Source organism: Rhincodon typus, chromosome 23 (genome assembly GCF_021869965.1).
Source record: "Rhincodon typus isolate 14 chromosome 23, sRhiTyp1.1, whole genome shotgun sequence".
Classification (NCBI taxonomy): domain Eukaryota; kingdom Metazoa; phylum Chordata; class Chondrichthyes; order Orectolobiformes; family Rhincodontidae; genus Rhincodon; species Rhincodon typus.
The window spans coordinates 36,118,060-36,135,559 of NC_063354.1; the positions used below are offsets into that span (position 1 = coordinate 36,118,060).

Below are 17,500 nucleotides of genomic sequence, written 5' to 3' on the forward strand. Positions count from 1 at the left end.
TGTGTTGTTGCTAAGGCACGTGGGAACTGCTGGACACAAAGGCGAAAGAGTGTCAGAGTAGCATTGTTGATAGGAGATAGAATAAATGTGACAGCAAGAAATGATCTTGGATGGGAAGGTCTGGAATTCATATGGGCGAAGGTAAGAAATAACAAAGGAAGACAACACTGTGAGGAGTAATTTACAGGCCCACCCGCCAAGAACAATGATGCAGTAGGACAGAGAATAAATCAGGAGATTATAACGACACATAAAGGCAGTGCATTAATCAGGTAGGCTGTGACAGGCAGATTAGCAGAGGTAGCCATGAGGAAGAATTCAAAACATGTTTTCAGAACAGGTTCCTGGAACAATATATTATGAATCCAACCAGAGATCAGGTTATTTTGGATCGGTGATGTGCAATGAGACCGGTATATTAAATGATTTCAGAGTAAAACATCTCCCAGAAAACTGTGACCATAGCTCTCAGTTTGACAGGGAGAAACCTGCACTGGAAACAACTGTGCCAAATGTAGGTAATTACAAAGTAATCAGGGCAGAGCAGACTGGAGTGGACTGGGCAAGGAGTTTGGTAGCAAAGATGGTTAAGGAACTATGGCAGACATTTCAGAAAATAGTCATGGCTCACAGCAAAGATCTATCCCAGTAGGGAAGGAGTATTCTAGAAAGGAGATAAACTAACCATGGTTAACTAGGGAAGTTAAGGATAGCATCATATTGAAAGAAAACAACACACATCGTAGCAAAGATTCGTGGTAATCCAGGGGATTGGGAAAGATTTGAAAACCAGCTAATGGTGACTAAAAATATGACGAAGAGGGAGAAAGTAAACGTGGGGGGTAAACTTGCAAGTAAATCAAGATGAACAGCAACAGCACCTTTAACTATGTAAAAAGGAAGAGAGAGGCCCAAGTAAGTATTGGCCCCGGAGAGAATGACGTTGAGGAAACAATAATGGGGAACCAAGAAGTGGGAGAGGAGTTGAATAAATATTTTGCATTAGTCTTTGTAACAGAAGACACTAATAGCATTCCATAAATACAAATGAATCAAGGGGTAAAAGAGGGAGGGGATGCAAATACAATAATTATCACTAGAGAAAAAGGATGAGGAAAAATAATGGGGCTGAAGACTGTTAAGTCCCCTGGACCTGATGGGATGCACTCTAGGATATTAAAAGATGTTGTTACAGGGATAGTGGATGCACTGGTGGTAATCTTCCAGGTATCTTTAGATTCTGGAAAAGTGCCAGATGATTAGTAAACTGCCAATGTAACACCTTTATTCAAAAAGTCAATGATGAAAGAAAGAGGAGTAACTATAGGCCAGTTAGCTTAATTTCTGTTCTTGGGACCTTGTTAGAATCTATTATAAATTATTTAGAAATACATACTACAATTAAGCAAAGACAGCATGACTCCATGAAAGAACAAAGCATGTCTGACAAATTTAATAGAATTCTTTGAAGAGCTATGCAAGTCACTAGACCACGTCAGAATACGGTGTAAAGTTTTGGATCCACTTATCTAAGTTAAGATGTACTAGCATTGGATGAAGTCCAGAGAAGGTTCACTAGGCTGATCCCAGGAAAGGCAGAATTGTCTTATGAGGACAGATTGAGTAGATTGGGCCTGTATTCATTGGGGTTTGGAAAAAAAAAAAATCAGAGATGACCTTGTTGAAATATACGAGTTTCTTCAAAGACTTCAGAGGGTAGATGGAGAGAGGTTGGTCTCCCTTGTGGAAAAAGCTAGGCCCAGAGGGAATAATCTCAGAATATGGGCTCACCTACTTTGGATAAAGACAAAGTGGAATTTCTTCTCTCAGGGGGTAGTCAATCTGTGGAATTCTTTACACGCGGAGAGCCGTAGAGGCTGTCTTATTAAGTATATTCAAGGCCGTGATAGAACAGATTTATAAAAGCACAAATAGAATCGGGGTTATGGGGGGACAAAAGCAGGAAAGTGGAGTTGATATCAAATTAGCCATCATCTCTTTGGATGCCCATGCAGACTTGATGGGCTGAATGGCCTACTTCTGCTCTTACATCCTATTATGTTACAAGAGTGATGTTTTCAGTACCGTACCACGAATCCCAGGATACTATACAAAATGTATTTGGATGTCTTTTTAATTCATAAACGAGTATTTTGGAATTAATACTTAAACTGAGTGCTTGAAAATCTTTGTATTTTTGGTATAAGTAGATAGTTTGGATTACCTTCATTTCTTTTACAATAAATGGCCATTTTAGCACTAAAGCAAAATTTGCAGCATTGCATGTTTATGTTTTAGCACGGGACTTCATTAAAACCAAAACAAATATAAACATGATCTATAAAGTTGTATCAGGCTCCTGTCTTACACCTGCTGGGGTCCGAACCCTTCTCCTTGAGGATAGGTGGAAGGGTATTGAGTTGGACGATCAGCCATGATCATATCGAATGGTAGAGCAGACTCAAAAGGGCCAGCTAGCCTTTCCTGCTCCTATGTTCTAGTTTCTAAAATGAACTTTTGGCATTTGCCTACTTATTTTTCCCAAGCGTGAGTACTGAAATTTTGAGAAATCATACAGGGATCAGAAGATTGAGTGGCTTTCAAGTCAAAACAAACCAGGAATGATTTGCTCCCTATAATAGTTATCAAGAAATACATGTATCAATAAAAAACTAGAAATAAACAATATTCTATTTATAGCACAGGAGTATGTTTTTAAAAATTCATTCACATGTTCTGGGCATTGCTGATTATGATAACACTTACTGCCCATTCCTAATCGCCCAGACAACAGCTATGTTGTTTAGAGTCCAGAGTCATATATAGATCAGAGCAGCTAAGGACAGCAGATCTCCTTCCTGAGAGGACATTAGTGAACCAGATGAGTTTTTACAACAATCAAGAAGGGTTATATAGTTGCCATCAGGCCAATTCTCTGCTCCAGGTTTCACTGAATTCAGATTTCACCATCTTCCACAGTGGGAAAGCACCTTTTTTGACCATCAGACATCCCAAGGTGCTCAACAATCATTGAAGGAATTTTGAAGGGTAAGCACTGTTGTAATTTAGGAAATGTAGCAGCCAGATTGCATGCAGAACACCCATACAAACAGCAATGTGATAATCTGTTTTTGTCACGTTGATTTTGGGATAAATATTGGCCAAGGCACTAGGAATAACTCTAAATGGGGAAAAAAAAAATCAGAACTGTGGATGCTGGAAATCTGAAATAAAAACAGAAATTGCTGGAGAAACTCAGCAGGTCTGGCAGCATTTATGGAGAGAAAGCAGAGTTAACATTTCGGGTCCAGGTGACCCTTCTTCAGATCCTGTTTTCTCCTGAGGTTAATAGTTGAGGCACATTGCTGAAACAGATAAAAGGGAATCTAACCCTGCAATTTGTCTGCATGTGATACTCTTATTTGATGGCCAAGGTAGAAACAGCTGTATTCCTCAACACAAACATCCATTTTATCAAGCTAATTATGGCCTCATCTGGGAGATAGGATATTTCTGGAGTAGGTGAACAAGTGTAGACATTGCACAGTTAATCAGGTGGGCAAGACAGCGTTTTCTCTTTTTTTTAAAATTGTAGGTATGAAAATCAAAAGATATGGCACATAGATAGAATTATCATAGCTAGGCACATCAGGCTTTATTAGTCTGACCTGCTTTCAAAGCACACGATAACATTCTAACTGTCAACATCATCCATTCCTCTCTGATTAATGAAGCGTTAAATTCAGTTGAAAATGGTGAAAGACAGGACAAAATTCAGAATCTAAGCATTCTGTTACTCACTTTCAAGATAAAGTTGTCCTCAGCCTGCAATTTGAGGTCTAGGATAGACTGCTTCACACGACTTTCAAAGGGAAGGTCTCTCTTCCTGGGCACATCCAATGCTGGGAACAGATCACTGATCAGGCCCATGAAAATTGGCATGTCATCAGTGACTATCTTTGGAATGTTGAAGTCTCGAAGAGCCCGCATCAGGACTTGGTCTTCAGGACGGCCTGGGTCACCTCTCTTCAAAGAGCCAGCTACAACCAGCACTGACTTGATTGCTCGAAGTCCCCAGTCATAGTGATCCTAGGGAATAACAATTACTGAAAACTACATAACTTTGGTAAAAACATATCCAGATTCCCAAAGACACGGGTAAGTGGTCACCATTGCTCTGCTTGCAATTAGATTGATTACAAATTATTAACATAGATTGTAAATAGCTGAAAGCCTGGCACCAATTCTTGGAGCATTTTTCTCCTGCCAGATTGAAAATGCCCTGTTTCTGCCCATTTTCTGCTTCTTGACTGGTAACCAGTTCTCTACCCATGCTAATGTATTACGTCAACTCCATAATCGCTGATCTGGGCTCTTAACCTTTTGTGTGGCCTGTTACTGAGTGTTATTTTGAAATTCAGTTGTATTACATCAACTGATCCCTTCATGTCCCTGACTAGTTAGACCCTCTGCCACAAATTGGTTGCCATTAACAGTAGCATTATAGGATAGTGATAAGCTTCCACTCTGAAAGTTCCTTTGAAACAGTTTAATCATCTGAAAATTCTGGATGAAGTTTATAGCTGCAATAATTTGATGATTTTATACAGACCCAGTCTATTTAAAGATATTTCAAAATGGCTACTGAAGGGATGGTAGCAGGCTCGCCCATGGATAACTTGCATTTGAATTAAATGCTTGTCTTATTATTTTAGCTAAGGGATTCATCAATTTACTCAAAGTCTTTATTATATTAATGCCATATTAAGAGGAGAGAGACAATCTCCATGCAATTCATTAATAGATTTGCAACTGGGATCTCACAATTTCACCCTCCTCATCTGCAACGATTTTTGGGGCTTCCAATTTGTACGTTCCTTGCGCGATGCTCTTTTCATCATGAAAACTCTTTCTCCTTTGTAATTCTATTTCACATAACACCAAGCTTGACTGCTGAATTGTTAATTTTGTCAATAAAATGTTTACACTTGCTTTCAGGAATTTTTTTTTAAGTGGTACGACTTCAGTAAAACTAAAATCAATAAAAATAAATGTACAAGTACGCAAACTAATTTCTTTGGTGCATGAGTGAGTGAGTTGGGGGGAGGTGAATATGGGCAGGGTAATCAATACCTGGTTTCATTAGTGCAAGGCTTTCTTTTAGTCGTGCATTTTACGTTCTGAGTGAGCAGTCAATCATGTTCTTGCTAGTAAAACGGGACTGAGGAGCATATGAGCAAACTAAACACTCGTTTTAACAATGGTACAAACTGCATTTGGCTACAAAGAAATATCTAAGGTATTCAATATGAATAGCTGCTTAAAGTAGCCATTGATTTTTCTAAAGAAATAATTTCTTTGTGAAAATCCTTGTCATTATGAGGGATTTAGTTCAGACACGTTGAGGAAGCAAAGATGATTCTGACTCCTTCAAACCAATTAGCTGCAACATTTACATGACTGTGATGTGCTAATGATGTTTCAGAGATAGCAGGAACTGCCGATGCTGGAGAATCTGAGATAACAAGGTGCAGAGCTGGATGAACACAGCAGGCCAGACACCATCAGAGGAGCAGAAAGGCTGACGTTTCAGGCCTAGACCCTTCTGCACCTTGTTATCTCATGTGCTAATGATTATAGGTCATGTGCAATGTCAGGCTATCTTCCTGACCCTAAAGATTAGTGTGCACACTTTAATTATGCTTATATAAAGATAAGGTTCCGAATGACAAATGTTTCTATTAAGAAGCAGCTGTGGGCTTGATAAGTTTCACTGTCTTGAAATAAAGTATTTAAAATGTATTAAATGACAATGTAATTTACAGTTTATTCATCTGCTTTAAGTGACAATCTTTAAAGATTTCTGTAGTAATTGGGAATGAGTGAAATTGCAAAGTGACAAAACCAATTGAAAATGTATACAGGTTTCAACAGAGATGATAAATAATAAAGATCTCTGAACATGCAAGAAAATCACTTGGCATAAGCTATGGTAAATCAGTGGATGTATATTATGCACTGGCCTATTTCTAAGTTGTGTACTGGTGGGGTCTCCTATTCATCCTCTCTATATGAATCCTAACTCATCGTAGTATTGCTGTGACTAGGCAGCCCAGTGGAAAGAAAAATTAAAGCCTGCTTTATTCTTTATACTGTGAATACAAATGAGATGCAAGACAAATGTTCTGAAACGTTATCTTCACTCCCACAACACATGCATTCAAACCACATTCTGCAAGTGAAGGACAGCACATTGAAACGGGTAGCAATAGTGGGTAAAACTCTTTTTTAAAAAAAAGTGTAAAACTTTCATTAATTTTATCACATAATCCTTGGAACATCAGAGTAGCATTTCCAACTGTGTATTCTTAGCTAATGCATGTCACCTCACCTGTTTTGAAAGCAGTTCTTTACAAAGCTGATATAAAGTGATGAACTTCCGGGCTAACAACCTTGCTTCAATGAACCCTTCTGCGACCAGCATGATTTCACAGATCAGCTCAAAGTCTGGCACCACCATTGCACACGGTCTGCAATACAGTCAGTCAGTGGATGTAAACGCACAATCATTATCAAAACATTGAGGGCACATAGTGGTATGAGTGCATATAGTTCTGTTCTTACACAAATGTTTGAGAATCTGTCGTAGTTGAATTGCCTTTGCCTGTGCCTTCCTCATATTCACAAAGCACAGTTTATATCCTCCCTCACTCAGCAAATGGTAGAAAAGTGATGAATAATCCAGAAACCTGTTCAAATCCCACCATCTCCAGCTGACCAAAATTGAAATTCAATTCAACAGTAAATCTAAGATAAAAGGCCGAGTCAGAACTACTGAATGCTGATAAAAACCCATCTGGTGCACTAATAACCTTCAGGGAAGGAAATTGTTTTGTATTTCCATTTGACATACACTTAGCAATCACATATCAAAGTTTGGCAAAAACAACAATGTGGCTCTTTCTTTGAAAATTGGACTGTATAGAGACAGTGGGAATTGGGAGTCTATGTAGACACATTTGACCTATAGGAATGCTGCTGTTTTCTCTATAGCCTGTGATATGCTGGATTGTGACAGACAGCAATTTAAGATATGCTTTGCAAAGTCACATGTACATCACACCACAACAGAAATCTCCATTCCTTATCTAGTCTGCCCCAAACGTGATTCCAGAACCAGAGCAATGTGATTGAATCTGAAATGTCCTAATACGCTACTCAGTTCTTACAAACTGTTAGCACATTGCAATCCATGCATGTAGATGCATCAGTGATTCAAGAAAGTGATTCAGCAACATCTTCTTAAGGACAACTAGCGATGCACATCAATGCTGGCCTTGCCAAAAAAGCTCACATTCCCCGAATGAATGTAAATTTTTTACAAATATACAGGAACTTAAAGCTTGAAGGCTTTTGTGTTGTAAGCAATTCAGTGAAGGCTGACTGAACTAATACCTAGAATTAGTGGACAGCCTTATGAGGAAAGGCTAGACCTGTATCCTCTTAAGTTTAGAAGAGTCAGAAATGATGTAATCTGAACATAGTAGACCCTGAGGGGACTTGACTAGGTAGATAGGAAAAGGATGTTTCCTCTTATGAGAGAATCTAGATCTGAGAACCACTGTTTAAAAAGAAGGGGTCAATCATTTAAGACAGATGAGGAGATTTATGTTTCTCAGAGGGTGGTGAGACTTTGGAACTCTCATCGTTAAAAAGATGGTGCTAACAGAGTCCAGGCAACTAAGCCAACCAGTACTCCCAGGAGTCAGAGTTGCTGTGGCAACATGCACTTTTATATGCATGTTGCAGCCTTGAGCCATGGATTGTGGTGGTTAAGGCACCAATTTTATTTCAATCACATGGAATCTCCCACACTTTTACTGCCCAGCAAGGGTGTATATTGAATGATTTTGAGGCTGATACTCAACACATCTGGCTGAAACCACCTTCCTTGGCCATTAATTCATAAGCTTCAGGCTTAGAGATAGACAGACAGTGTGACAATACCTCCAAAGAGCTTTTGTTACTGAATAGCGTCCTTCTTATTGTTCAAAGGACAGTTAAGAATCAACATTACTTTTGGTCAGGGGTCACACGTAGGCCAGATCAGACAAGGGCATCAGATTTCATTTCCTAAAGGACACTAACGAACCAGATGAGTTTTTGCAATGACAATGTTCACTAACAGGCCAGCTTTTACCTCCAGATTTTTTATTGAATTGAAATTTCACCATCTGCCATGGTGGGAATTGAATTTACTTGCCCACATTAATTAGCCTGGGTTTCTGGATTACGAATCTGGAGATATTACCGTTATGCCACCCCTTCCATTTTGTAATTAATGAATTAGCCACTCAGCACCATGAGCCTGTTCCGCCATTCAATAAGACCACGGCTGATCTGATTTTCCCACATTCCTGACTGTGTCTGATAACCTTTCACCTCTCTGCTTAGCCACCTCCCGCTGCCGCAAAAATATCCAAAGATGGTTTAGAGCAGATTGGTGCCAACAGTATGGAGTTCAACCATCGTTGCCGCTGGGATGGATTTGGGAACTGCATCCTTGTCTTACCTGTGGTGGAGACAGTACCTGCCTTCTGGCAGAGAACTGAACAGCAATTGGGATACTGAGTTTATGTGGTCAGCTTCTTGCTGAAAACGTCTTCAACTTTTTCAAAATGTCTTTTACCACAGCCATTGTCAGACAGTGATTTGGCCCACTGATTCGTGCAACACTAAATCCAACAGGGCATCACATAACCTGGGAGAATTCCTGGTTTGAATCGAATGGCAATGGATTAATTATTCCCAGTGACTTTGGGTCGGGATAGCAGAAAGACGCACTCACCTGAACAGGGCCTTCAGGTTCTCAGGAAGTTCGGTACGTCCTGCATAACCAGGATTCATTGTGATAAAGATGCCAACCGATAGAGTTAGATTGATCTCTTCACCCATGAAGTTGAAGCGTCTTTTTTTGTCTCGGATGGCATCCTGGATAGATTTCACCTATACGAATGTCAACAGCAGAGATGTGTCAGATCTGTCAAATTCTGGTTGTCACCACACAGCGCTGGTGTCAACTTTTGTATCTCACCTCCACGCAGAGATGACATTAGTTTTGAGGTGTATAACAGATTACAGCCAGGGTGCTTTACATAATGCTTTCAAATGTCTGCTCCATGCATGTGGAGTTAGATCTGACACTCTGACCTCCAAACTGAATGTAAGTGGGCACCAATGGAGTTGGGGATTGGGGAGGCCAGCATGAGAATCAATGGCTTGTACCACAGAAGAAAGTTTTTTTAATGATTTTTCTTAGAAAATGATCAACCCCCTTTACTATTAATAGAGGTGTTGTAGTCTTAGGGAGTGGGCCTCAGAATCTGTCCTCAAGTGGGCACAGGGGCTGATTTTTCACTTGTATAAGGTAGAGCAGCATCAGAGATTAAACCACAGTGGTATGAGATTCTGTCCATTCAAACAGGTACCCTGCTGACCTCACAAAGTACAACCTGAAAAAAAAAGCAGAAGTGGATGCAATACTCATGTTTCATGCTCCACAGATTCTCAGGCCAACCTTACGTTGACATAATTTGAGATCAGCAGAACACTAGGCATATTCCTGCTCCTCTTCAGATAGTGCCATTGGGATCTCAGATATCTCCCTAACCCATAGGAGTGAGCAAATTGATTTAAAGTTCTGATGTGAAGTTCTAACATGCGCACATTTAATCATGGAGACAAGCAGGAGAGTAGTGAAGAACAAAGAAGAATCAGCAATACCAATGGAATTTTTGTTGGTTATACAAAGCTATTGCTTGTTCTCGAGCGTGTGTCATCACTGGCAAGACTGCATTAATTGCCAATCACTAACTGTTCTAAGGTGGTAGTGGGAGGTCTACTGCGTTGGACTACTGCATTCATTGAGGTAATATGGACTGAGGTAGGGAATTCCACGATATTGATCCAGTTATGTTGAAAGAATGGCAGCATCTGTCCAAGTCAAGGGGCTGAGCACACTGCGGGGCCGGCTGTACAAGATGCACGCGAGGACAATTTTAATTGAATTTAAACAGACATTGGACCAGCTCCAACTTATCATTGTCAGTGTCAACAGAAGTCAACAGGAGACAAAGATAAAAGCCTATTTAAGCCACGTTTCTCTTTTCAAACATATCCATTGATGGATGGTGTCCTTGGTGGCAGCTTAAAACAGCACCTCAGGAGGCAGCAGAACACAACTTTCAGGCAAACAGCATTGCTGCTGTATTCTGCAAGGCGTACACCTGATAATCCCATTTGTGTTTTTAAACATTTTCTAGCTTCAATAAATAACTTCATTAAACTTTCATATGGTCCTCTATTGCATCAAGTATAATACTATTTATGTAGCTCTGTTAAAATGATGCAGTGATTTTTATTTATTCTTAATAGAATTCCCAGTGTAGAAGCAGGCCATTTGGCCCATCGAGTCCACACAGACCCTCTGAAGACCACCCCACCCAGACCAACTCCCCTACCCTATCCCCATAACCCCACATTTCCCATGGCCAACTCATCTAACCTACACATCCCTGGACACTACAGGCAATTTAACATGGCCAATCCATCTAAATGACACATTTGGACTGCGGGAAGTAACTGGAGCACCGGGAGGAAACGGGGAGAACGTGCAAACTCCACACAGTCACCCAAGGTTGGAGTCAAATCTGGGTCCCTCGCGCTGCGAGGCAGCGGTGCTAACCACTGTGTCATCATGCCGCCCTTAATAAGATCTGGACATCATTGGCAAATTCAGCATTTGTTGTTCATCACTCATTGCACTAGAGAAGGTGATGGTGACCTGCCTTCTTTAACTGCTGCAGTCCATCTAGCGCTGATACCATCAGAATGTGGTTAGAAAGTGAAGTCCATTACTTTGCTCCAGCAACAGTAAGGGAAATATGATACAGTTCCAAGTCAAGATATCTGAGACTTAAAAGGGAACTTGCAGATGATGCTATTGACATGTGGCTGGAGCCCTAGTCCTTCTAGGTGGTAGTGGTCATACACCTGCAAGGTGCTGCTAAAGGAGCCTTGGTGAGTTGCTACGATGCATCTTGTAAATAATATTCAGTACTGCCAGTGTGTATCAGTGTTGAAGTGAGTGAATGGTTATGGTAGTGGATGGACTGATGATTGAGTGGGCTGCTTTTACCTGGATGATGTTGAATATTTGGAGCATTGTTGGAGCTCCATTCATCCAAGCAAGTATTCCATTACATTCCTGATACGCACCTTACAGATGGTCAACAGGCTTTAAAGGAGTCAGGTGGTGAGTTACTCATCACAAACCTGATAGCCAATGACTTGTTTTTATAACTACAGTACATTGATAGCTGGGACTCAGCAACTGTAATTATGTGAAATGTCAAGGGGAGTTTATTCAACGCACTCTTGTTGGAGATGGTCATTGTCTCGCATATACATGCTACTTAACAACCAAAGCAGAATATTGTTTAGGCCTTGCTGCACATGGCCACAGCCTGCTTCTGTGTCTGAGCTCTGAGGTGGTGAGAGCACCACTGAACATTGAGCAATTATCTGGAAACATTCCTAATTCTGATCTTACGATAGTGGAAACATCATTGATGAAGGAGTTGAAGAAAGTTGGGCTTAGGACGTAACCCTGCGGAACTCCTGCTGTGCTGTCCATTAATCGAGTTGATTGACGTCCAACAACCCCCAACCATCTTCACTTGTGCTAGATATGACACCAAATAGCGGAGAGTTTTTTCTCTCTCTCCGATTCCCACTGACTTTGATATTGGTAGTGTTCCTTGATTCCCCTCAGAGTCAAATGTGACTTTGATGTAAAGGACAGTCACTCTCAGCTGTCCTCATGAATTCAGTTCTTTTGTCCATATCTCAACCAAGACTTCAATGAAACCAGAAGTGCTGTGGCTGTGCTGGAACCCAAACCGAATGTGCAGTAAACAGACTATTACTGTGTAAATGCCGTTTGATAGCACTGTCAGCAACACCCTCTATCATTTTACCAATAGATCGAGAGTTGGCTGATAGAGAAGCAATTAGCCACATTGGATTTGTCCAGTTCTTTGTGACTAGAATATACCTGCATAAATTCCCATTGTTGCATGGGTGCCATTGTTAGTCGTGTTGCAGTCGTACTAGCACAGCTTGGTTATGGGTGTAGCTAATTCTGGAGCTCAAGTTTTCAGTTCTACTATCAAGATATGTCAGGGTCTGTACCCTTTGCTGTGTACAGATCCATCAGCTGTTTCTTGATATTACTTGCAGTGAGTTGTATTGGCTGAAGACGCCATCAATGATGCTGGGACCTTTAGGGGGAGGAGCAGCCACTTCTGGCTGAAGATGGCTAAAAATGTTTTACCTTTGAATTTTTACACTAACTGGGCTTCTCCATTATTTGCAATGGAGATATTTATAGAGTCTTCTCCTCCGGTTAGCTGGTCAAGAGTAAACTTCAGTATTATCAGAAACAATAACAGTCAAGTAAACATCGTGATTCAGAAAGGAGGATTTCTGCCCGACTAACTTTCCTGTATTGATTTGGTCTAATTTGGTGACAACAGGTTCAATAGCACCTTTCAAAGGAAATTGGGAAAATAGTAAAATGTGATTGACAGAAGTTGGAGATTTATGTGGTAAGAACAAGGTATTGGAATTAACCAGATGGTCAGCATAGGCACAATGGGCCAAATGGCTTTCCTCCATATTATATACTTCAATAATCAAATAAACCCAATAGTCTATAGCAAAACCCATAACTTGCTGGGTTGTGTCGACAAAAGACTATTTGTTAGGTTCATTGTTATGGGCACAAAGTTGAAAGCTGGAGCTGGATAATAAACTGACTGAAGACCAGGACACAATAAATATTCACTGGGGCAGTTTTGAGTAGGAGAGTCAGAGGACTGCAGAGCTTCAGGAGTCAGGGCTGTTTATTAATTTAGCTCACTGACCTAGATTCAGAATGTAAATTGTACAAATTTAAACTGGAAGGGGCAGTAAAATAAATGGAAACAGGACAAAGAACTTAGAATGACAAGCTACGTGTGTGGCCCAAATAGCAGTTGATGGAATTTAACACAGAAAAATATATGTTGCTACAGATCAGAAGAAAACAGATGCCACATATAATGATATTCAAATTCCTAGCTTAAATCTGAGCGAGACTGAGGAGCTTCAGGTGACTCAATGTACAACATACAGGACAGCAATCAACCAAGATAAAAGCATTTTGTTTGATTATAGGTGGACAGAATTTGAATCAGAGGAGATAGTGGTCATACAAATTGTGGTCAAGTCAGGCCGTGCCTTCAATATTGAGGCAAGTTCTGGTGGGAAAGCTTCAAGAGATTTGTTTGCATGTTGAAGGCACCATGGTAGATTCTAATTGTCACAGGGCTAATTTGGATGCATAGAGTGGAGAAATTTGGGCTTTTCAGTCTAAAAAGGGGCTGACTAAACGAGGGTCTTTTGTTATTGTGTGGTTTGATGCCATGCTATGAATTTGCCTTCTTAGGAGAGTGGTCAAGGAGAACGCAAAACCAAAAACCGTCAGGCTTAGACTTAAAAGTAAGGCTTTATCTGATATATTTTCTGCACTAAATTCTGCTATACATAGTAATCTCAGAAATACCGAGCTGTCATCTTAAAGTTACTTTAGGTAAGGACTAATCTATCTTCTTCATATATTCATGTCAATATGATCATAGAATCCCTACAGTGTGGAAACAGGCCCTTCGGCCCAACAAATCCACACCGACTCTTGGAGCATCCGACCCAGACTCATCTCCCTATAACCCACCTAAGCTACACATCCCTGAACACTACAGGCAATTTAGCATGGCCAATCCACCTAACCTGCACATCTTTGGACTGTGGGAGGAAGCCGGAGCACCTGGAGGGGCAGACTCAGGGAGAATGTGCAAACTCCACATAGACAGTCACCCGAGGGTCCCTGGAGCTGTGAGACAGCAGTGCTAACCACTGAGCCACCATGCCACCCCAAGTTTGAATTAGATCACCTTTCATTCTTCAATATTCTAGAGAATGCAGGCCAACTTTGCCCACTCTCTTCATAGGACAGTCCCACTATCCCAGGAATAGGTCAGTTGAACCTTTGTTGAACTCCTTTCTGTAATCACCAATGCATTGACTATCTCTACAGCCAATTCCCTCAAAAGTTTGGGATGAAGACCATCAGTTCCTGGGAATTTATCAATTTTCAGTCCCATTACTTGTTCTAGTACAATCTTCTTACTAACACTAACTTCTTTAAACATCTCACTCTCCCTAGTCACTAGAGGGGGATACTTGGAGAACTGATGTTAAGGAAGCTGTTCACACAAAAGTGAATGACATATGAAATAAACATCCAAATAGATTTGTGGAGTCAAAAATGTTGAAATAATTGGTGAAATTGTGGATGTTATGATCCCCTATATAGATTAATTGGGTAAGCTCTCATTGATCATTAGCTTGGAACATCCACAGAGTACACTCCAGAAATTGCTTTCAATAAATGATCATTTTCACACCTTACTGTACTTTTAAAATAATCATGGCACTCTCAAACATTTTGTGATACTCATACTTAGAAAGGTCAAATTACATTTGGCTGATTCCAATCCCTGACAGCGCGTTTTCCTGCCTTTAAACCACTCAATACGAATGAGGTGATCATAATGAACACAAAATTCACATCTGGAATTCACACAGTTGAAACACCACTCCATACGACAGGGAAGCACAACAGGGCCACAGACTATAACACTGAGTACATGATCAATTATCTATCAAGTCATAAATTCCCAATCCATGGAGATGAGGCACATTTTACACATGATGATAAAAGAGTACTGTACAAGCCATTCTGATCAAAATTACATATTTTAGATGGAGCAATTTAGGATGGCACAGTGGGTAGCACTGCTGCCTCACAGCATGAGGGACCCAGGTTCGATTCCACCCTTGGGAAGACTGTGCAAACTCAGACACAGGGAGAATGTCTGTGTGGGTTTCCTCTGGGTGCTCCAGTTTCCTCCCACAGTTCAAAGATGTGCAGGTTAGGTGGATTGGCCAGGAAAATGTAGGGTTTTGGGTGGGTTGTTCTACAGGGGTTGGTGTGGACTCAATGGCCTCATTAAGCACGAGAGGGACTCTATGAATTTTATTTGACAATACAATTAGGGAAACAAGCAAGAGGATATTTTTTTCCACTTTTCTTTCTTGGCACACGAGTGCTGAATGATAATGAATGTGTTTCGGGTTAACAAATGCTCCCACTTCAACCATCAAACAGAAATACTCACTGGACAGACTTGATTTCAATGGCTAACACTGGCCCTTATCCCAAATCACAAGAAACCCCACAGTATAATGCATGCTAATTCTTTAGACTCAATAATTTGAATACAATGCAATGAAATAACTAGAATTCTTTTTAATGAGACAGCCAACTTTTAAGCAGAAGTGGTATGAAAAGCTATGTAATTTAAATGAATCATTAATGAGGGCGGTATTCTTGAATTAAACATTAAAGAATAATTCGGATTCTAAACTCATTAAGCACTGATTCAGTAATTCTTGCCTTCTCCAAGCTGAGCATCAGAGCAACAGGTGTGATAGGAGGGTCTATTATGTCTGTCAATGCGTAACATGTTGCTTTTATAACCAAGTCAGGTTACAGTCTCTTGTTAGTGAGGTGTCAGCTACTTGACTTTTCAGAACTGTGGGAGTGCTGTGCAGTTTCCGAATAAACTTGACAAATGGATATACAAGGCAAGAACTGAAAGGTGAAGAATGACACTACAAAGAGTCCTCTAACATCACAGACAAGAGCAAACACCAATCTTCTAAAGTCACCATTTTGTTCCACACATGATGGTTAACTCAGCACAAGGATAATCAATGAATTATATGAATAATTATATACATACTTATACAGAAAATAAATGCACATTCTTGCTGGCTAGCCCATGTTAACACACAATTTGACCAGAGAATCTGCTTTGTCATAGGGTTGTACTAATGGCCATCAGTTCTCACCTTTCCAGTAACCAGCTAAGCCAGATATTTATCTACCCAACAATACATCCACTATCCCTTGCTACTCTACCCCTTCAGCAGGATGGATTTTCGCCGCTCTATTAAATGTCTGAATAGGAGTTCTCTTTCTCCACAGAGCAGGGTCTCATAATATTCATCCTTCTTTCTGCTCACCCCCTGACCACACAGCAACAACCTTCTCCACAAACCCAGCTTCATTTCTGCCAGGCCGAATGGTGGAGTCAGTTCAAATCATGGGGGACACCATGCAGCATCAGTCTAGTTTTAATGACTAACACTACTTACGAACATCGTTGCACTGACTTCACTGCTCAAACGTTACGAGGTGCTGAGTAAGTACTTTTACAGTTCCAACAACAAACTTCAGGTGAAGAAATTTGGGGCTGCTGCTGCTTTATAGCTTCTCCTGCCAAATCTGAGCCATCCTAGGACATCCACTGCAGCTCAACACAGGCACTGAGTGGCATCTGTCATCTGAGCTCACCCAAGGTCAACTCCTCTATCTGCTGTCCTCCACTTTGCCTGCTACAAGAGATTTCTGTTGTTTTTCAGCCCGAATCAAATGGCGAAAATCCTAACATTTTCTTTGCTGGATGTCACTTTTTACAAGTTATTTTTGTTCTTGAAATATCAAGGACCTTGTCATTTGTCTTACAGTCTGCACGTGGTATTTTTAGCATATGTCTTGGCAACCAGACTTCCATAGATCTTCACTGTTGTCTAGGTTTCTAAAGTATACAGGGAAAAGGGATAGAAGGTAGCATCTGAGATTTTTCCTCGTCACAGGCTTGAGCTTTGTTGCATGAACTTTGGAACATGTATATCTTGTTGGCTGCGAAGATCTTGGCAGCATTGTTCTTAACTAGCATTGTACAAGAAAATAGCTCACACAACACATCCAAGCAATTCCATACCACCTTATTTTCTTCTAAGTAGTGTATAAGATATTGATCAAGGTAGGGGCTCAATTTCTATAACATCAAAGCAGCCTCATTCTTGGTTCAATACTGTGCAGTAATTCAGATCAGTGACTGTAATAAATTTGCTGCCAATGTAAATCAGAACCTCTTAATGCACAGTCAGCAGTGCCACTAGATACCACTTTGATTTATTACACACCTTTCTATTCAATGTCAAATATAGGGCCTATGAAATCATTCCCAACCTTCACTGAAAAAAAATAGTGGTGACAATGAATTGACAGCTCAGTCATTGTGCTATATGTAACACTGTTGGCTCTATAAATCGGTGGGGCCACATTGCAAAGACAGCAGCCCAATCTTAGAGTCACAGTCATGAATCACAAAATACATTACAAATTTTGACCCCATTCTGGCATCTTGCTTTTCATACTTCAGTAAACAGAACTCTACTTCTTGATCAAAATTCTTCAAGTACCCAA

General features: G+C 40.5%; 1 protein-coding gene across 1 annotated transcript in view; it reads right to left on the reverse strand.

The window, feature by feature from the left end:
* Nucleotides 1-17,500, reverse strand: part of LOC109910686 (dynein axonemal heavy chain 9-like) — a 419,178-nt gene that overhangs the window by 272,310 nt on the left and 129,368 nt on the right. The window contains exons 29-31 of the mRNA XM_048611128.1: nt 8,849-9,006; nt 6,392-6,530; nt 3,802-4,089 (exon numbers count right to left, since the gene is read on the reverse strand). Of these exons, the coding sequence (XP_048467085.1) occupies nt 3,802-4,089; nt 6,392-6,530; nt 8,849-9,006 (585 nt within the window). The remainder of the gene's footprint in view (nt 1-3,801; nt 4,090-6,391; nt 6,531-8,848; nt 9,007-17,500) is intronic.